At 39.1% G+C, this 22,969-nt stretch overlaps 1 protein-coding gene across 1 annotated transcript; it reads left to right on the plus strand.

Moving 5' to 3' along the window:
• Positions 1-809: 809 nt before the first annotated feature.
• On the plus strand, positions 810-22,262 carry LOC119722269 (tyrosine-protein kinase receptor Tie-1-like). Its single transcript, XM_038192312.1, has 31 exons — positions 810-882; positions 1,705-1,827; positions 6,258-6,347; positions 8,283-8,525; positions 9,385-9,498; positions 10,206-10,295; positions 10,946-11,188; positions 11,443-11,748; positions 12,138-12,401; positions 12,638-12,772; positions 13,053-13,208; positions 13,491-13,631; positions 13,896-14,195; positions 14,514-14,725; positions 15,175-15,241; positions 15,434-15,540; positions 15,808-16,009; positions 16,532-16,634; positions 16,991-17,231; positions 18,397-18,445; positions 18,920-19,074; positions 19,258-19,489; positions 19,619-19,621; positions 19,654-19,761; positions 20,032-20,216; positions 20,481-20,594; positions 21,066-21,136; positions 21,272-21,312; positions 21,630-21,726; positions 21,890-21,995; positions 22,200-22,262. Exons 1-31 carry the CDS (start codon positions 810-812, stop codon positions 22,260-22,262), a joined length of 4,434 nt encoding a protein of 1,477 aa, XP_038048240.1.
• Positions 22,263-22,969: the final 707 nt, after the last annotated feature.

The raw sequence follows: 22,969 nt of genomic DNA on the forward strand, positions 1-22,969 counted from the left end.
GTATTTGTATGGATGATATATGTTTAATTTAAGACTTTTAGTAGGCCTACAAACTAATTTAAATAAAAATGTGATCGAACAAGTACGGTTAGGTCATCGCTTTTTTAATGACCCTGTATCAAACATCATCAGCTTGAGATGAATTGGAACATGGTTTCAATATTCGACTTTTAATTTCCCAATAATGGAAATGATATGTAGTCACTCCGTGTAACAACCTCTTTAAAGAGCAGAGTGGTTCTGAAGTAAACCAAGTTTTATCTTCCATCTTGTGTTGAGAAGATCACTTTGTTTCTTCATTAACTTAAAGATACAGTATTAATGTACCCGCCGTAACAACGAGACTTCCTTATGGGTCATAAATGGTATATCAGTATATGCGATTTCAAGGCTTTCGAAATTACAGGCATGAAACAAATTACCAAGGAATTTACTTTTAAGTGCATGTATTGTTTATTACGTTACCAAACATGCACTATATGTTTTATATTCATGTCGAAATCGTCGCTTATTTATTCATTGTTTCACAGTTTGTTTTGGTTGTTCAGATATTTTAATATGTTTCGATAGAAGGAACTAACTGTGCTGAGTCTATACCCGAAAGTAATTGAGGCATTATTTGCCGTTCATGCTATGGAACTCCACACAATAAATACGCAGTCACTTTAACCAGCATCAGTATATGAGCGGCAGAAGGCTTTAAAAACGGTTAGCTACACTACAATTGAGAGAAAACAAGTGTTGTTCACCGGGCTCGGTAGTAGAACGTTGAAATAACGGACATTATAGGCCTGTAAGTAGGCCTGGCAATGGCGTCCGTTTTACGCTGGGATCGTCTCGGTGTGATGTTGCTGTTGATGGATGCCTTACTTCTCAACGGAGGTAAGCAACCCAAAACATTTATTTTCTCAAGTTCATTATTTTCTCTGTGTATGAATCAAGGTTTCTCCCTGTAAAATCCACCTGTTGGTTTCTCTGATGAATGAAAGAGTTCCTTTAAAATCATTTGAAAAAAAAAACAGTATCTGTCACTACGTGGTTTTCGCCCCTTCTTTTTTTCTTGCAACTTACCTTTCCTGTATCCTCTATTTTTTTTTATAATGTGCCCCTTTCAAATCTTATAATCCATTAAGGATTTGAGCCAGTGACCAAGTGCTCCGAGTGCTCTGATACTTTCGTACTGTGATTTCGCATGCGGTATTGGCCGCTTTCGATGAAACATACCACAGTAGTCTATACATGTAAATGTTCTACCTGCGTACAATGTGCAAGCGGACTCTTCACTATTCGCTTCGAGATTTTTGAGGATGTTTAATGTTCATGTATATACTTAACTGAACAACTTGGCATTATAACTGGCTCTGATAATTATACGCTTGTGATGTAGATGCTTTGTTTTAGGTTTATTATTAGTCCTATTGAACTGAAAAGCATCTACATAAACAGTAAAACATCCCCTAATAAAGCCCCGAATCACACTGTGTATACTTCGATCCGGCGACACCAACTTCTACGCCCACTCTCGATATTTTAGAGTTTACACGGTAGACCAACTCCAACAATGTAAGGGACAAGAGAAAAGACGAAAACAGCTTATATTAAGTATTTATTGAGTTTTGAGTTTTGGGGATGGGACTCCCCCTCTCGCTCATTCACTCACCTACTGGTTCTATCACTCTTTAACTTTTTTATCTGAACACACAGTGCTATCCATGAATGTGGTTGGGAAACCTGCCACTCAGAGCTCAACTGTTCCAGATTACCTCGGCGGAAACTTTGACGCAGGGAAGGCTGTGGATGGAAATTTCAACACTCTTTCGCATACGGGTAAGTTAATTATTGGACGTAGACGTATCGAACCGTCACATTATTTTATTGATTTTGAAATGAGATACATAATGTACCCGCTTTTGCAGTTTGATTACCACGATCTTTTGTTTACAAACTGAATCAGAATGGAGATGAGCACAGTAACCACAACGATCCGAAGAACCTCAGAAGTTTACGCGACGACTAATTATCTGAATAGTTATAGAATCGTTTTGTGTTACTGAACATTTATTGATTGAATAGCATAATGGAAAGCTAAAATAAATGTGTGCAATACTGGTAGCTCCAAATGAGTGATTGTTTTATATTGCAACAAATTTCTAAAGGTTACATAATGCTTTATTTTGAATGAAACAACAAGCACACAGACATGTGAATGTTCGCGGGCAAAATCTTTGAAAATCAATTTCTCCCGTTTTGAAAACTGTATCTTCATGTATTTTCAGGGTTTGTAGTGATCCAACTATGTGCAAAAAAATCGTTTTCATATGTTCAGTGCTTTTTGTTGAAATTGGAAAAATATGCCTCTTTACTTTCATTTTTAACAGTTGTAAAATTGGTATTTGCAATATCTGTAATCCGTTCAAGCCTCACGAATATTAATTATGATATATAATTTATGGTGTGCAGTAAAAATTTGAGGTATTCGCCTCCTTCACGACAAGTTATTAATTAATAAATATCAACCTTTTTGCTGGCGCACATTAGTCGATACCGAGACCCACGCGAAGTCATGCCGAATCACGCAATATGCTAAATACTTTGTCAGCATTGTTGTCCCAAAATCGGCCAACTGGAAAACCATGCAGGTGAGTTGGGTCGGAGACAAAAATTGTAACCAAAATAACTACAATAAACATGAAAAAAAACAAATAAAGGACAACAACAAACAAGCACGACAAAGAACCGTGAAGGGCTGCCTAAGAGAAAGACTAAAAGTGTATTAAACACCGTCGCCATAAGGGCGTGTCACTCAAACCCTTCACAACATAGAATACAAACATAAAGCCCAAACCAGTCGTCATACAAAACACAAATTGAACAGAGTGCAAAAGTTCGAGGCGAGGACGAAGGGATAACAGTAGGGCGGGGTTCGAAAAGAGGGGTCAGAAAAGTGGTGAGACGGAGGGGGAGAGGATTAGTATTAAGAAGGTAATGAATAAACGGAGGTAAATGAATAAACAGAGAAGGGAGGGCAAAAGAGGACCAAAGGGGCAAAGAGAGGAAACGGGGAGAGGAAGTTATATGAATTAAGGGTGAGGTACGGTCAGTAACAGGTATTTGTTTTTAAAGAAGCAACCAGGTAAATTACAGAGAGAAAACTGTTGTCACCAAGGTAATACATCATCTGTTCTTCATATAACGTAGACATGACAAGAATACGCAAGAATGCACAAAAAGGGAACATAAATTAACGTATATCTCCTAAATAGTCAGGCTCGGAACTCCAGATTATAACAAACTAATAGAATACTGCAGTAGTTATAACTATAATTTTACAGATTCCATAAATCTTCAAAAGGCTAACATTGATTTCAATTTGAAGCACACCTCGTAATATGCGACGTTGGAAGAGATTCAGTGTGGGTTTGTGTTACTATAAAACTACCACATCAAACCCTTTGCCTCAACGTTTTGCATATGTTCTGCGCAATGACAATGAGCCATTACTACTCAAAATAATGATAGGTTGTCCGAAGAAAAAGTTTCAGTCGGAGTTCACGATTCATTACCTGAACGTGAAGCGCTTGTCAGTTGTGAAGCTAATTAAAATACTGAACTGAGTAATTAATGAGACGTTATAGAAGCCTTTTTTGAACACGCATCAAGATGGGCGTCAATCGGTGGGGGACGGGGAGGGGCAAGTGCCCCCCCCCCAATTTTTTTTTTTAAGTTTAGGGGATATCATATCATTCCCCCCCCCCCGTTCGTCCCCCTCCAAAACAAATGTAGCCTACACATGATTCTAAAGCTCAGAATAGCTTATTCGATTACTCCGAACTCAAAAATGTTGTTTAAATTATGATATTTTGTTCAAAACAATGGTGATAGTGGTCAGAAATTGTCTCAGGCCGCATCACAGAGCGTCTAGATTCCAAAAATTTCCGGGGCCCTTCAGCGGGCCCTGAACCTGACGCCGTTAGGGCTTCGCGCTCACAATAGTTCCGATCAACGAGTGTCCCCCCCCCCCCCACACACACACTTTTGAAAAGCGATTGACGTCATTGCGCAGCAAGACACATACTTTATGCACGAAATAGTTTCAAAAAAGCTTTTTAAAATACTCAAATCCACGGATGTTTGACATGCAAAACGACTGTTTGTCATAATACCCACACAGCAGAAAAAAATATGAGTTTTGATAAAAAAAAAAGTTCGACTTACAATTTTTAGGCAACTTGCAAACAGCGGATTTAAGACAATTTGAGGGTGCTGAATCCGAATCTGGATACCCCCTGGTGCCATACTTGCACGTTTTGGCTGTAAATGCTCTTAAAGATGCATTGCATCAATTCGCTGATATACTACACAATTAAGCTGGACAGTAGGCAAGACACAAAAATGCTTTCACATTCATGACAGTTATTTAAAAACAATGTTAATTATATTTACATTTGCAATGAAGTTATATCGAAGCCATCATTTAATTATTTGTTTACATTTTAAGCTTCATTAAATCTACTAAGTGATTTTACAGACATGTTTGAAAGCAGGTATATTGCAGCTTCAATTTAATAAAAGGAGGGATTTATTTTTGTTTGTCACTTTGCTTTTAGGCACTTTGTATTCAAATAAAGTTACCGGGAAATTAAAGGGGCATTACTCCCAGTATGCATTTTAACCTCAAGTACAAAAAGCCTATGGCCAATGGAAGTGAATATGCATCAATAATGGTAGGAAAAAAACATGGACATGGGGCACTCCATATAATTATATCCAACTGGCATTCTTATAAGCTCTTTCCCAGAAGTGGTAGTCCCTTCAATATAAATGTACTCTTTAAAAAAGGCTTATGATGACTGCAAAACATCTGTTTTGTGTTAAAGCTTCCGTGGTATACAGTTCCTGAAAATGACATGTTTACAACCTTGTGTGCAGAAATTAATTCCCGACGTGCGACGTAAAATAGTATGCACAGCGCTGCGTTGACCCTGAGCACGAGCTTGAGACTGTTGTTTATCTCATACGCTGACGGGGCTCAAGTATCGGGAATAATCAGGGCCAAGTTTCGGGGTGAAAATGCACCTTTTTAGTTGGTTTTAAGTTTAACTTGAACGATACAGCCTTCAGCTGACGGCCTAGTAGGTCCGTATTTCAAATTGTGATTTCGTGTAATTGTCTCTCCAAAATTGTAAAATAACAAAACTGATGCGATATACCAGTTATTACTAGTATGGCTCTAAGTATGTGATCGTTTACATTAAGCATTCTGTATATTGATGGATGGATGCATTTATTTTTTGTTTGGTGTAAACAATTGTTTTTTGTTCCTCCCAAACAAAAAATTTTGTAGAGTTTTGTGGGTGGTGTACGCAGTGGCTGAATTTCTTTTATGACATCACTTTTAAAAAAAATTGGGTTTGTTCGGTTTTTTTTTATTGGGGGGGGGGGGGCTGAACCCACGTTGTCCATCCCCTACCCCACCTAGATCCGCCATTGGTTGCATACAGATTCTTACTTTACCATAACGAACAACTGAATGGCTGCACATTCGCCACTTTTTGTAATTAGTAGAATTAACAAACGCTGCAATTTTATTTTCAAAATTTAGTTGTCCACGTTGGGGACATCATGAAGTGTAAGAATATATAAACAAAATCCAAAATTGCTTGAAACAATTTTCGTTTTGGACGGATTTGTAAGTTGAACCGTTTGGAGCTCCATTTGTTTTAATATTCACACTCTTTCCGAATTATGACGTTTACCGAACATTTACCTTCTGGTAATTAAAAGGTCAAGCCATGTCAAATCACGTGCGGGGAACAGTTTATCAAGTAGTGGTCTATCAGATCGCAAAGTGTGAACAATATTTACCATTCTGATTTTTGATTGAAACAAACGGTCTTTATTTCATCTAAAATCGCTGGTAATTTCAAAATACAGAAAACAAAGAACAAATATACAAACTCAAAGGGTTATGGACACATCCCCATCACCCAATCATTATTAAAAAAAAACAAAAGTAAACAATTTTGCTTGAATGACACTGTGATTATGTCATGTAACCGTTTATACTGTATACAAACATAAACAAATTTTATTTCATTTTCTGATGACGTAGTTTGAGTCTTTATTGTGTTATATGCCGAGACATTTTTATTTAAACAAGATCAAAGTAAACCAAAGAAAAAAGGGATTTGTACGTTGTCTTCAGTGGAGAAACCAGTAGAAACAAGACATTTCTTTATTTCTGTATGTGCCAACAGAGAAGGAATCAAACCCGTGGTGGCGATTGGACTTGGAGGCTGTCTACTGCTTGGAGAAAATAACTATCATCAACAGAATGGACGAATGGTGTAAGATCATATATACCAATATCTGCAGTCCTCTATATGCAGTGGTGTAAAAAATGCCTGGCCTTGGAAATGCGAAAACTAACAGTTCCTACTACAGAAACAGGGCTTACAAATGCACGTTCTTTAAAATAATGTTTGGGATCTTCCAAAATTATATCAATGGAGTATAACTAGAGGAAAGTAAGAGTTGCTCTCCCTGAGCGCCAATTTGTAAGTTTCAGGCGGGAAACTACATTTGACATTTCAATTTCCGTTGCTTTAGCAAAACATGTCATGCATCCTCTTCTGAATGTGACAGAGCCAAAACTAAGCCGACGTTAAGTAATGGAACGTTTACTGAAAGGAAGCATGCAATAGGATTAGGAATAGGATTTTATGACTTGAATACATTTAAAACAGATTTCTTGCCATGTTAATATGACTTTCTACCTCCTTTGTAGAAGAAAAAGGGAGAAATTTCAACATGTTGGTTTTTATGCTAATGAAAATTTCCATATTCATTAGCAAAAGCGTTATGTCATTAAAGGCAGAACGGTAGTGTCTCCATTGCTTGGTGTACAAATAAATATCGAACTTTTTCATCATGTTCTTGGAGTAAGTTCCTCTTTTTACTTGTTTATCATGTTAAACTGCTTGTTTAGACAGCAGTAGCGGCCACTATTTCTTCGAAACTTTCTTATGTGGGTAATTTTTTAAGACTTATTTTTGTACTATTCGTATGCACTTTTAACAAGAAGTACCTTGTGTTACAAAAGAGAAAATAGTGTCCTCTTACATGTATTGATAAAAGGGTTTGCTAACTATAGAAAAAATACCACTTTCTTCTTTCAAGTATTAAGATCTTGTATGTACTGTTGCAACACATAGTAATGTGCATAAAAACAAGATGAGCTGAATTTACACTGCATGTTTACTTTAACAAATTTCAAATTGTTTGCGGTCCGAAACAAGTCAGGCGCATCTTTTTAGCATTAAGGGCGCAAGAGAGACCAAACTCGACGAAATCATGCAACTCGGAACGACATCTGAACTTTATCGGAACGACTTCTTATGTGTCGTTTTGGCATCCTTCAGGTCGTGCATGGTCGGCAGTGGAGCCACAATTAGTTTCTCAAGTTGAAACATATCGTGATGGTCGACAAAAGTATCTAAAACGGATCATAGTCTGTTCTCTGTCTGTACTCAAGCAATAGTGTCGTAGCGAAGTCGTAACGACATCGCAATAGTATTCGAGATCAGCAGTGGTCGTACATGGTCGGCCAAATTGTTGACCCGACTTTGAAACGACCTTTGAACAGTCACTCCGTCATTTCGTCGTAACGAGATCGAGATTCAGTCGTGAAAAAAAAATGAATTGAACGGATCCAATTTGTAGCGAAGTCGTACTATTTCGGTTCGAGGCCGTTTCGGAGTCGCAGTATTCGGGACGACATTGCAGCACATTCTGATCATGAAAGGCAGACTCGAGCTCAGAAGACGAAATTTGAATTTGGCGCCACATTTCCTACGTTTTTAGTACGATTTTCAAGATGTTTTTAAATCTCATGGTCTTGGCGGGGTCTTGGTCTTTGGTCTTGGATGTGTGACAGGGGCTTAAGAACTGTACTTGTTCAAACAAAACACACAACTTATTTCTACGTTTTGGAAAGAATCCAATATGTTGAAGAGCACGAGTAGAAATTACATTGCTCGATGCTCGAAAAAGTAATATTAATATGAATCATAGCATGAACATTCGCTCCAAACTGCAATATGTTTTAACTCTCATTATAACTTTTTTCCGGTCTTCTAATTATTTTTTATTGTAATACATTTTTTTACCTCTGTCTATTTTTAAAATGTTTTCCAATGTAAACCTGCCCACAATTCAGCCTTCGGGCTGCGACGGGAGAGTAAAATAAACCATTTAATAAATAATAAATAAATAAACTGCAGATGACCGTTTGGACGGCGCTGAAGTACGTGCCGGAATGAGTCCAGATCGTTTACCGAACAGACTGATAGGAACAGTTGATTTCGGCATGACCGGCGGTGCGGGGATGGTTACTACATTGATAGCTGACCCTGTGGTCTCTGCTCGCTACGTGAGGGTGGACCTTCGCGGTGACAATAAAGTCCTTCATATGACGCAAGTCATGGTTGGAGAATTCGTAGATGAAGAAGCTCTTGCGTCAACTGGTGAGTAATGTTTTGAAGAATCATTCTATGGTGATTTAGAAATGAATAACATTTCAAAATAATAAATGTAACGGCCTGTCACACTGTCACGCTCTGGTGTGGAGTTCGTACTGCAACCAATAAACTTGAGTAAAAAATTTGTTGCTGACAGCAAAGTTGTATTAAATTGGTGTCCACGCTGATGTTGTCGAGGAGAGATCTAATATCAAGCTGCTTTGTGTTAGGTTTCGGCGGTTTGCGGTAGGCCTAAATTTTGACTGCCCCAACTATAGTCGGTGATCCGTATTTGTTGGGGCCTCCGCACCCCTGAAGACCCGGTAAGAGCACTGAAGGTGAATGATTACAGTTATTGCTCGAACCGTCACTTAAAGCTTATACTCAATCGCACTCTCAAAATTCCAAAGAGTGAAATTAGGGACTAGACGTTTTAGAGTGAAAATCACTCTCATTTTCGATTGAAATAGTCTTAAATATGAGCCACTTCAATGGAAGCTCGAGTAAAATATCGATCTTTACGAATGAAGAAATTTCACTCTAAAACGTCTAGTCCCTAGTTTCCAACTATAGGAGTGAATCTTCACTCGAATGGAGTGAATTTTTACTGTTTGGAATTTAGAGAGTAACCCCCTCGAAAAACACGTTAAACAAGTGCAGCAGCAGGATTCCAGTCAAACCAGTGAGTTTGGCGGTTTTGAGACATTATCTTATATTAAAAAATATAATTAATTTTGACAACGCACATGGCTACGGCGACGCGCGCGCATACCAGAAACCGGAGACTTTTGGGGGGCCTCAAATCGCAAAATGAAGAATATCAAGTGTTTCGATTCCCTCACGAGTTTTTCTGTTCTTTTTGTAGCAATTACCCTAAGCGGAAGCTTGACCTCTCAAAGCTCCAAATACAACCAATGGAGTGCTGATCGAGCGGTGGACAGAGCTTTTATCTACGATGATCCTCATTGCAGCCAGACAGGTAAGGCCGCATTTAATTCAAGGGTTTGATTATCGATTCGCGCAGCCCAAAGGCTGAATTGTGAATGATTTATAACAAAACATTTAAATTACTTTATACATACAAATGAATTGTCATAAATGAATAGCTATCAAACAAGAACAAATGAATAAGGTGTCAAACAGAATAGCAATTTAAGGACGCACATAAAGAATATATATTTTATCTTTTAAGAAATACATGGACTGCAAAAAAAGTCATAGATACTGCTGAATTGCCTTTAACCTGTGTGTTCAATGATTGCACCTAAAGACAGTCTTCTTAAAAAAGGTTTATGTATGCCTATTTTTTTGTATAAGCAGTCAATAAATTAAACTACTATCTCGATTGCCATCATAAGAGAACAACACATTTTCTCGTCTGCCTTTTCCCCCAAGATCACGGATTCTCTAAGATGGCGGATGTATTCTTTCGTTTTCTAGACTCATACATTTTACGCGGATATCTTTGTGTCCAAAGCAACCGTCACCGTTTCTAACAGATTTGAAATGTCCGGCAAAATATATAACAAACGCATGATTTTTAAAAAGAGGGCGGGCGAGAAAAACGAAGCGTGCGAGTACGAGAAACTGGTGTATTTGTTCACGTTGTCCTTCTTGAATGAAATAAATTTACCAACACCACTACAACGCAACGGTTCAATGTAATAAGCCTACTTTTTTTAACAGATGAAGAAGAAAATCCATGGTGGAAAATTGACCTGGTGTTTGCGCAGTGTGTCAGAAAGGTGACAGTCAAGAGCTGGGATGCTACCCTTGGTGAGTTGATTTCAGAGCTACATTCACATGGGATGGCAAAATATGAACTAGAAAGCGAACGTTTAAGAGGCCTTGGTGAAGCACCCTTTGTTAAGGATTTGCATCACATTCTGTATAAGAAGTTGGAATTTATGTTACTGATGGAAGTACTTCAGAAACCGTTATTTCTTTACACAACTGCATCAAGTTCTATAACAATAATAATAATAATAATACCGGAGTCTTATATAGCCCACGTATCTACCAAAACTTAGGTACTCAAGGCGCTGGTAATTATGTCATTTTTTTTAAAGACAGGTAAATGAAGTTTATGGAAATACGAGGCCCATTATGAAGCACCATTTATAAAGGGTATACAAGGTGCTGCGGCGCGTATTGCAGCCACTGCCAGAAACACCGGGGTGAACCCCTTCTCTGAGCGATAAGTGTCACTTGGTTCTTTAACTTGCATTACACAACACACGGGAAATACGGCTCTACGTCCCATCCGAGGGCGAGACAATAATGGTAAAGTGCCTTGCTCAAGATCACAAGGATCATGTTCCCCGTCAGAATTCGAACCAGAAGTCGAACACCGTAAGCATTGGACTAAAGCCCTCCCCCCAGTTCTGCTGACAATGTTGCTCATTTTCTCCCCTTTTCGACATAAGTACACGAGAGAACACGTTTTGAGGATGCTGTTGTTCGAGCCGGTACAAGTAATGAGCCGATCACAGATAACCCAATGTGTGGAAGTCCAGTTACCACATACCAAGCCGTAGCCAATAACTGGATGGAGTTTGACTGCAATCCACCCGATGGACTGACTGCTCGATACGTCAGCATCGATATTCCACGCCGGACGTACCTCGCATTATGTGAGGTAGTTGTGTTACCGTGTGATCTTCCAACAGGTAAACCACCAATGATTGTTTATAAGACCACTGGTTTAAACGACTGATCGCCCCGAAGATTTATCTGTAAATGATGTCTTCAAAGTTTGTCCAAAACGTTACATCACGTTTCACCCACAAAAAAACAAAATCTCTGGCAAAAGAAACGGAAATGAATTACAAAAATACAATCAAGATATGTCATCAAACTTATTTTGCAGTGTTTCGCTTGAGTAGGAAATAAAGATAGATATTTCGCTTTCTTTAATCCACAGTTGATTTTACTCTCGTCGCTAATCCTGCTGTCACACACCTGACTACAACGAGCGATGTCGTCCTGACAGCATACAAAGGTCCCAATGACATACCTGCTGGTGTCACATTTGGCCGTCAGTTGGCAACAGGTGGAATGGATGGACTTACTTCCGGTTCAGCCGAAGAAGATGAGCCATCATTACAATGCACTGCGAGATCGCTTCGACTACCTGCTGAGGATGGGGGTGACAGAGTCGGCGTCTTCTACTTTGAGGCATCTAGAAACGGCATTATGACAAGAATCCAAACCGTTCTTGTGCCCAAAGGTAGTATATTCCTAAGTACTGGAATTACTGTCCAATATAACAACTGCTCAGAGAAAAAAGGCAGCAACAATGAGGAACTGCGATAAAAATTACCTCGTGAAACGTATTCAAGCATTGTAGGCTACCAACACTGAACTAGTTGGCGGTTTTACTTCCGTGTATATTAAGAACAGAAAATACACGGAACGGCTACAATGTTTTGAAAAGGAGAAGCTGATGCAAGTTAAACTCTGTTGACTTTGGTATTTGTAAAGAAGTCGTTCAACCAATTTGACGGGTTTTTTTCTTTATTTTGTGGGCGGGACGATGAACGACATTCAAGATTATTATTCCAAGTAATTAGATGAAAGAGGCACTGAACCTAAATCGGGTTGTTGTTTTTGTTTTAGATGGAAACGTTCAGATACGGGCACTTGAGAGAACTCAGGTAGCAAATGTCGGAGACTCAGTTCGACTGGAGATGCGCGATGTGAATGCACCAAACACCAACTACAGATGGCGGCATAATGGTGGTGACGTCATCACATTTTGGGATGACCAGCTCAGTGTGTCTATTGATGATGTTGCTGTGAGTGATGGAGGAGTCTACAGCTGCTTTGTATCTGGCCAGGAGGATCAACAACTGCATGGCAACATGAGACTCATTGTACGAGGTTGGTGCAAATCTACTCAAGTGTTAACGTATCTTTAGAAACGTCAAGAGAAAAATAGAATACCTGAAAAGGAAAAGCATTTGCAATAATGCAGAAACAACGATCACTGTGTAAAAATGCAAGAAATGTTCGACTGCAGAGCGAGACACCTCAAACCTATTATTGCTCCCGGATATCATACCACTCACGGATATTTCATATTTTCTTTAATATTGTCAACATCTATTAATTAACAGGTTGTTCCTCAGGAAAGTGGGGGTCTCCTTCCTGTCTCAATGTCTGTCGTCGATGCTACAACGGAGGCGTTTGTGATGACAAGACTGGATCTTGTATCTGTGCTCCGGGCTTCAGTGGAGAACAATGTGAACAAGGTAGGATACAATTATCATTGGCGCAATGCCTTGAATCAAATTTGATCCGAATCATTAATCTAATGCACAAAGCTAGGATGGAAACAATTAGGCTCTTAAAACGTGCATTCCCAATTTTACATAGCACTTGGTGTTTTTAATCAAAAAAGGGATGTTATGGGGTGAAATGGTTAAATATGGAAGTTTGTGGTTTTGCTTTGAGACCCAGTAGAAGAAAAATGGAATAACGATCACCATTTCTGTACATTAATAGCAACATTATATTTATGACTGCACACAGCACGCGGTCGCAATGTCTTCGGTAAAAATGGTGCTCATAAATGCTCTGATAGCACTGATCCACACGATGACGCTTGCCGGGGTCGTTTGTTTTGTCTTCCTGATCCTTACGGATGTTCGTGTGCTGCAGGATTCACTGGACTAGACTGCACGCAAGGTGAGGGAAAATATCACAGGGTAACTGTCCAGTGCCGCTATAGTGATTGCTTTAATGTCTGCAAGCTCTTGTCGAGTTGGTCATACAAAGTGACTTTTTTTCTTGCAAACGACTTTAATGGTAAGATGTTTCGAGAGCTGGAAACGTCACCTTTTAATACTGTGTCTGCACAGGTATGACATGTCGATATCAGTCACTGACACCGTCATAAACCTCGTGTCAGGGAAATTTCATGTGCACACTAATAATGCAGATTTTTACTGATTGTTCTTCGTTCGATAGAATGCGCCGAGGGGAAGTATGGAGTTGACTGCAAGCAGACGTGTCACTGTGTTCCTGGGTACACCTGCAGCAAAGATACAGGGGAATGCAGCAATGGTGTTTGTGACTCATCATACTTTGGAAATAACTGTCAATGCTCGAGTAAGATATGATTGAATTTCGCCTTATGCTGAGACTAAATACAGTATTGAACCGCAAATGTTTGTCCATTGTAAAATAAGCGCGCTCTTGGGTACTACTGGGCAAATAAAATTAATTTATAAAAAAAAATGTTGGTGCTCTCACTGCTTCTTCACACTTCAGTTTAATTTTCAGATGAAAGAATACCGTGATCACAGGTGGGCCTAACCACACGGCAAGGTTGTAAACTTGGGACATGATTTCCTTTTGGTGTGTCCATTTCAGATATGGAAGCTTTTACAGGAGAGGTGAAATCTACATCCATCACGCAACGCAGCCTTGGTTTCTCCTGGAGTGAGCCAAAATGTGGAGGTCAGACAGTTTCGCCCGTCACCGGATACCGATACACACTGACTGGGAGAGTGTCCGGACAACAAGCATCACTTGTATTCAATACTACGGAAACCTCCGTTTCATTAGATGAGCTGATACCGTATGTTGATTACAGTTTCCAAGTTGCAGCTAACACCAGTGACGGGACGGGGACGTACAGTGAAGGCGTGGTTGTCAGGACAGCAGAAGCAGGCAAGCTTTAGTAAAAGGCAATAAAGGATAGGGCAAGGGGTATTGTAGCCCTACATTTGGTGCTGTGTGCATCTGTAATCAGTGAAAAGATTTACCAAGGTATTTATTAGGCTTACAGCTGCAGACAGTGTGGTTATGTTAACTAGACGTCTAAGAATATAGACGTGTTGATTACATGACATTTGATGCACATTTTGTGTGGAGCCGAATTTATTTAAATTTCTGATGGGGTACACCGTTAGTACATTGACTATAAATTTATATTCACCTGATAAGTCGTGATAACAAAGCTATGATAAACATCTTTTGCTTTTCCAGAACCTACAGTCCCTTTGAATGTCACCATCCAGAATGTCAGCGAAGATTCCATCACGATTGGCTGGACGAAACCTGATCCTCCACAAGGGAAAATCACAGCTTACGAGATTGCTTGGACATTGGGAGATGGAACACCAGCAATGGAAGATGTCGGCATTTTCATGACTCACAGGATCAGTGGTCTTCAACTGAATCTCACTTACGATGTTCAGGTAAAAACTTCAAAGTGAATACATCTTTAAACATTATAACCTGGCAGTTCCACAATCGCACAGGCAAGTGCTACAGTTCGACTGATTGGATACATGTACATATTGTACACAGTGAAGGAAGTAAGCTTTATTTGGCACATTACTGGTTTGCACGGGGGAGGTATGACGTGTGGCTGCCATAAGTCATGTTAATTTAAATGCATGTGCACAGTGTCTGTGCATGAAATAAAATGCGACAGCACGGCGCATGACAGTAATGACGACCAAAACATCTTCAAGAAATGAGCTGTGCATTTTTGTATCGTTGATGTCGAGCAGATTATGCCCCTATACATTCGCATGACGCCCACATCAAGGCGTCAGCCTCGACACGACGTTTTGTCAGACTTTGCTGCAATTCAATCATTTCATAGAGTGAAAAACGTTAATGTATACATTGACATTTTTAGGTGAGAGCGAAGACGGTGATGGGGTCAGGTCCTTGGAGCGAAGTCATAAATGTGACAGCTGTTGGAGGTAACTACCGGCTTGTGTTTTTTATTTCGCACGAACAGAATCATTCACTTTGCCCTGCAGCAGCTTCTCTGAGCTTTGAGTCCCTGTGTCACTTCCAAAACGTATGCTGTCATCGGCATTGAAACCTCCGAGGCAGCTGAACTCGCTCCCGTTTCTCGTAAATGTAATTGTTGATTTTGTTTTTATTTGCAGTTCCGGGACCATTACAGAACCTTCGCTGGACAAATCGAACTGAAGAGGCGGTTACATTGGATTGGAAACCCCCGATCAGCCCTAAAGGACCAATAATTGGTTATGTTGTATGTAAAAAAAAAAAAAGTTTAATTAGGAAAGTGTAATAAAAACTTGTATCATTTATCTTCTGAATGAACATCTATATCAAAGGAAAACAGGAACAACAGATCATTGAAACATTCAACGAGTTCATCGTTGAATTATCTCGTTATTTACCCGCAAGCATACCGCATTATTTTAAGAGCAAAAGAAGTGTATAAATGGTGAAAATCTTTTACAAGTGCTACATCAATAATTGACCACTATTATAATATTATAATATTTTTGACTAGCTACAATACAGGGCAATGGAAAGACCTTATCAACCAGATTTCACTCCAACGGATACTTTCATCGAAAAGGAGACGGCCGGCGCTCCATTTGTACAGGACAATCTCGAACCAAGTACGAAGTACGAATTCATCGTTTCAGCTGAAAACCTGTGGAATGTGGGCGAGTCACAACTCTTGCAAGTTTACACTAAACCACCTAAAGGTTAGTATTCTTTTTTTTCGTAAGGATATGGAAAAGTGTTCTTGAGACTTACTTTTGAATCCAAAAGCTTCTTGAATTAGTTGGTTTACCGCAGATACCCATTAGCCATAGCAATCTGGAAAGCAAAGCAACAGGACTGTTAATATTGGGAAAAAATACAATATCTTGCTACCAAGGAATTTAAAACAGTTCGAAAAATAGAGGTATAGACAAAAGTACGACAACAGTTTCGCTTCCATAAAAAGGCCTGTCTTCTCCAATAAAAAGTGCGTTATCCTACGTATCTGTGGAAAATGGAAGGAAAATGCTTTTATTACCTTCCTACTCCCCTTTCGAAAATCGTGTTAAGTCATTCCCTACTCAAAATATTTTTCCCTGGGTTCAATCAAAAGTTAACAAACCAAAGTAAACTACACGTTTTGTCACCACGATTCAAGGTACGCCTCCAGTGCAGAAAACAGTGCCCTCGCTCTTTCTGAACACGTACATTTTATGGAAAAAAAACCTTATGACTCTTCACAGACATACCAGCACCATCACAGCCGAAGGCATTCGCAGACGAGACGACAGACCTTACAGTGACAATTGGTCTTACAACCCTTACTTCTGGTGGAAAGTACATAGAGTAAGGTTTTTCACTAAATTTCTTCTAGAAGGCTATGACTAGACCTTTGAGAAAACTTCCATCAGATTTATACCCATGCAACAATGTCGCAACAGAAAAAGTAGGTGATTTGAGTTACATGTATTGGTAAATTGCATTAATACATTTGTGTAATACCCAAAACACTCTTGATTTTTTCGTAACAACGGCGCAAAAAAAAATGCATTGTAGATGTTTCCAAACTGGAGCCACTAGCAAGAAAATATTATCTTCAGAGCATAACAGATTTTTCTCATTGTTTGCTGCAAGCTGTTACTGTTGTACATACATATTGGATCCTGATTATTCTTAATCAAAAGGATTGTTTTTGTTTATAGATCATATATCGTACATGTGAAGAAGTCCGACTCCCCATCTGTGAAGAAAAGGCAGGTGCTGTTTCCCAATCATTTTGAGGACTCAACAGATTATATAGCAGCAGAAATGCCTAAAGACAGCGTTCCTGACAAGTTTACAGTCGGTGATGAGAACGTGTATGGAGGCTACTTCAATGCACCGCTAAATCCAGGCTTTGTCTACACAATCCGTGTCGGCTCAGTCTGCAGGGGAATTGAGACGGTAAGAAAAACGGTTCTGGCTACCAGGTTTGTTCTTTTATCCAAACCATTTTCCCATGTTCGTACGTTATTTATAGACATATTTCTCGTCACAACAAGATTAAGAAATATCTCAATCAGCTTTGGCCCGTTAAAATGACGGTTACAGACCGATAGTCCGAAGGTAAGTCCGAAGGGTCATTAGTCCGAAGGTTGTTAGTCCGAAGGTTTGTTAGTCCGAAGGTTCAATAGTCCGAAGGTTCGATAGTTCGAAGAGAGAATAGGGCGCGATAGTCCGAATACACTGTAGGGTTCGATAGTCCGAATTGACAATAAGGTTCCATAGTCTGAATTGACAATAAGGTTTGATACGAATGGAAAGTAAGGTTCGATAGTCCGAATGGACAATACGGTTCGTCAGTCTGAAACTTCAGACTATCGGACCTCACTAGTGATTCGGTCTATCGGACCCTATAGTCTTTTCGGACTATCAAACCTTATTGTCAATTCGGAATAATGAACCCTTCAGACTATTGAACCTAAGGCGACAAAAAAAAAGTCTCCGGTTTCTGGTATGCGCGCGTGTCGCCGTAGCCATGCGCGTCGGCAAAATGAAAAAGGTTTTTTTTTCAATGAAAGATGATGTCTCAAAACCGCCAAACTCACTGATTTGACTGGAATCCTGCTGCTGCAAAATTTTAACGTGTTTTTAGATTGGGTTATGATCGAGAATAAGCTTTATGTGGCCTCTCTGGACTGCCATATATTTGCACTAAGTTTAGTCGGGCACCATTTGCAGTCATCAGCCGACATTTGAAGCAAAAAAGTCAGGTAAAAAAAAAAAGAAGCCGCGTCGCCGCACCACTTTTTGGACAAGTTCCATACCAGAAACCGGAGACTTTTTTTTTTGGCCTAAGTTTCGTTTCGGATAAATGAACCTTCGGACTAATGAACCTTCGGGTTAATGAACCTTCGGACTATTACATCAAATGTTCGGATTTACGAATCTCATTTCATTTTGGGACTAACGAAGCCCCTCTTATGGAATTTTGGAACCTTCGGACTATAGGACCTTCGTATTATCGGGTTGCCAGCAAAATGTCATGCGCATCCTCTCTTGTTAAAAAAAAAGGAATATCAGTGTTCGTTTTGTATGGAACACGTTTTTACATTTTCTTTGAATGCAGGAAGCCTCGGTGACTTTTTCGGAGCCCATCACAGTAGAAACTTTACAAGGTAATTTTGAAGGAATGTTTGCGTCGGCTCTTATATTGGGGTTGATAGACTGATTCGAGTCCGATGTTTATATTCCTTCGTGGTGGGGAAAAGCTCAATATAAGATTCACATCTTCCGAACGCAACGTCACATTTTACAAAATGTTGAGTTGCAGAACGCAGTGCCACATCAGACTCGAACCGGCTAGCCGACAACAGCAAGCATGTGGTATGGCGTCTGCACTAATAAGGAGGTCGTCCCACTAAGAATAGTTGGTGAATGTCTTGTTAAATTCAAGATCTTCAAGTCCGCACCGCTCCATCTTTTTTATTAGAATTAATTGCTCTTGGACTAAAATGGGACAAATGTGAGCTTTCGGGATGCCACAGATTGAATCACAAACTGCTACTATGTGCACGTATTTTATATCCTTAAAATCTAGTATAATGATTAGGCGAATGCAGCTATATATCGCAAGTTACTGTATCAATCAGGTACAACCAATGCCCAGAACAATGGACCAGTCATTGCAACTATCGTTCTCGGGGTCCTGTTAGCTGTTGCTGTTGCTGTCATCATCGGCTGCGCAGTGTTGAGGAAACGAGACCGAGACAGTGCTTCAACGAAGCTGCTTGACGATCAAGAAATTGTAAGTCTTTGTGATTTGTTAGTCTAAAGGCTGTAAGTCTGTTAAAGGTTTTCTTTTCATTATGGTAAGGGAAAAGTGTACATGAAGTTCTTTAAAATTCGAAAGGTAAACAATCGCAACCAATGTTCTTTACTGTGGAATTTTAACATTTATAATTTGAAAACAATTTCCTGGTCAAAATAGGAACTTTCTGCTGTCCGGCACGGCATTACGTCAGCAATCGCAGAAAACGACATTGAAAAAGACATATACGAGGACTTGGGTTTACCAGCCTGGGCCAGGGGTCTTGAAATCCAATGGCAGAACCTCACGGTTGAGGACAAAGTTGTTGGCAAGGGAAAATTCGGAGAAGTGAGAGCAGGTCGTCTCAAAAGCAAAGGAGGATTGACTAGAGTAGCCATCAAAACTCTCAAAGGTAAAAGAAACAATACTTTCGATCTCAGGCACTGAGGCTGATAACACCATCCTCTTAATTTTGCAATCGTTAATTATTTTGATCATGTCATATTTGACTTGTGGAAAATCTTTCACTGGAATGCAAAAGAGAGTCTAAATTTGATTTGTCTCTTCATTTTACAGCTGCAACAACGACTGCATCCGAGTACGTCCTGGCCGAGTTCAAGACAATGGCTCGAATCAAGTCACACCCTAACGTAGTTGCTCTAATGGGCGCGTGTATGCACGAAGGTACAATTGTGTTATCAATCATTCGATCCCTCTATACAAAAATTGTTAATATTACTTCACAATAATTCTGTAAAAAAAATCAGATGGTAATTGGTTTTGGTTTCTGTTTTTAAAGTATAAATTAATGTTTTTACTGGACTCTAGTATAAAAGGATCATGGAAAACCACACATCTGGGATATCATTATGTAATTACTAGCACGCAGGACATTTGATTTGCCCTCCAATTTATTTATTAAAGTCTGACCAGTAATTCCTTTCTTTATTCTAGCGAATTTGTACGTCGCTCTTGAATATCTCCCCAACGGCAACCTGCGTGACTACCTGAGGAGTACTCGCCCCAAGCAGCAGGTGGCAATGAAGTCGGATGATGGGATATTACCGCTGACTTCCTCCAACTTACTGACATTCGGCATAGATATAGCCAGAGGAATGGATCACCTCTCTGACAATGGAGTAGGGACTTGCAATCAAATTGAAATATGCCCATATTAAGGGTTTTTAGGTTTAGATATCAATTCTGTACATTTTAAAATATTACAAGCTGCTGTACCCAATGGCTATTTTTGCCACACGTCGTGTCGTGTGTGGTGTTATTTAAAATCTCAACGATGCGATCTTGAGCAAATAAGGTATTTCATTCAGGCGCTGCGAAATCAAAGAAGCGTTATTTTGTGGCAATTAGCTGATTATTATCGTAAATATATTTTTGTACTATAGATAATTCACCGTGACTTAGCTGCGAGGAACATACTTCTTGGAGAAGACTTGACTGCCAAGATTTCCGATTTCGGCCTATCTCGGGGAGAGGACATCTATGTTCAGAAATCGCAGGTAAAGCTGTCATTTTCTCAATACTCAAGTTATTAATAAGTTAACAAAACATATATGTTGAAATGTTAAACTCCACAAATAAATGGTTTGGCAAGAATTGATCAACATGATGGGGTAAGAACTTAAACGTCATTCCCTAGGTATTATGGCTGTTCGATAATGATGATGATGATGCCATATAATACAGTAAATTTTACCCAATATTGCCTATAAATTTAGTTCTTAGAGTGAACAGACTACAATGCGTTGATCTCGATCTGCTGCGATAAATAGTCACATGAACAGCGATTATGTGAACCGCTTTAAGGCAAGGTTTATATAAGCACAACATCACTATAGCTCTTTACAAACAACAAATACTACACAAGTGTTGCAAGATAGTATCAATTAACTCATCCTAAAGCTATAAAATGAATACAGTATTTTTCTTATCTTTGTTCAATTGGTTTTACAACTATTGTCTTGAATTAGACCCGAGTCCCTTTCCGCTGGTTGGCCATCGAGTCTTTGACGCGCCAGGTATTCCAATCTAAGAGCGACGTGTAAGTACAATCATCTGCATAGTATTTCAAGACTTTTGAAACTAATTTCATAAAAAGTATCCTAGTAATTTCCATTCTAGGTGAGAATTATGAAACGTTTTTCATGCCTGGATTTTTTTGGTAATCTTATTCCAGGTGGTCTTTCGGGGTCGTGCTGTGGGAGATAGCCACATTTGGTAAGTATGAGATCTTTATATATTCCAGCAGGAGAATCTTATACAGAGTTAACGTAAAGAACAACAACTTGGTTGTGGGTTTATTTCGCATTTGGTTATTACTTGAACGTAGTTTAAACTATCAGAAAAACCGTGATATAAATTAATAAATTTGACCTTCAGTTTGCGATCTTGTCGCCCTTTCTCAATTCTACAAAACGTTCTTTTTTTCATCACAGTCTCATTCGATGGATAAAGATCACTGTAGCTTAAGCGTGCTGATACTGATATTGCTGTATAGAACATTAAGCATTTACTGTATTGATTGGTTATTGCAGGAGCGACGCCCTATCCGGGAATTCAGAGCAAGTTGTTGGCCGAACGATTGCAGGAAGGCTACCGAATGCCCAAGCCGGAAAACTGTGCCGATGAAATGTAATTAAGACATTTTTTACTTTAATTATTTTATTTTAAACAATTGCTTGCTAAACGTGGATTAAACGTGCCTATACAAGGCAGCTTAAAAAGAACAAAAGTTTACATCCTTTGCAAAAACTCAAAAAACAATCCAAGGTTTATGTGTTGTTAATTTCTCTAGCTACGATCTGATGATGAAGTGTTGGCAACCACAACCCAGCCATCGCCCCAGCTTCAAAGAAATTACGGAGGCGCTCGAGAACATGAACGATCCATCACATGAGAACGTACGTGTATTGCGTTTGTCCCCAAAACTTCCCCCAAGTCTTATTAGAGAAGTGTATTAATGTGTGCTACATGTTTATCTTTTCGCTGAATTTCACGAGAGTTTAAAATAATTCACAAAACTGTTCTTCTTCTTTTTTGAATATGTTATTCAAATAACAATATGCAACTCTATAAATATAATTCACGTTTGGTTAAACTTTCAGATCTACATGGCACCTCATATCTACGAGATTCACGTGATCAAGCCAGAGTTTGACGATAACTAGAAAGATGGTGCAAAATCTTCCTTGCGATAAAGATTGGAAATGCGATTCAAATATCCTTGACTGCTTATCCTGGTTTTGTTTTTCTGATTGTGTTGTTTTTTTTATTTGTTTTTTTTTTCAGGAGGGTTATTGGGAATCTTTATCCTGCGGCGGGGGGGGGGGGCCTTTGAGTTGGGGCTTGAGTTTAGCCCAGCTCAAGTGCTTTGTAACTGGCACAATGGTTATACACTAGACGGATTTTATTTTAAAGTGTGTTCTAAAAGACTTGGAAGTGATAACAAAACAAGTATAATACGTTAATGGTATATCGTTTTTCTGTCAGAAAAACAAATAGCACATGATCACACGAATGTTTATAGCACATTGCTCGAAGATTTTGTTTTAGTAGCTTGTTTTGCTGTATATTTTGCCTATGGATGGTACAGCTGTTGGATGCATAAAACAATTTACTAAAATTTCGTACGAATAGTTTGTTACTTCATTGCAATTTCTGTGAAACAATTTTACTTACACGTTTACAATTATACGTTTATATGCGTTAAATGTTAATTTGGTTAATATCCTATTATTTAAAATTGTTATGGTTCCATTTATGGTTCCATTTATTTAGATATATTTATTGTTGTGAAATTTAGATGAAATTAGGCCCTGCAATTGCTTTATTTTGCAATTAAGCGTAGGCATAGTTTTCGAAAATGGCGAGAGGC

This window comes from Patiria miniata, unplaced genomic scaffold (genome assembly GCF_015706575.1).
Source record: "Patiria miniata isolate m_02_andy unplaced genomic scaffold, ASM1570657v1 HiC_scaffold_15, whole genome shotgun sequence".
Classification (NCBI taxonomy): Eukaryota; Metazoa; Echinodermata; class Asteroidea; order Valvatida; family Asterinidae; genus Patiria; species Patiria miniata.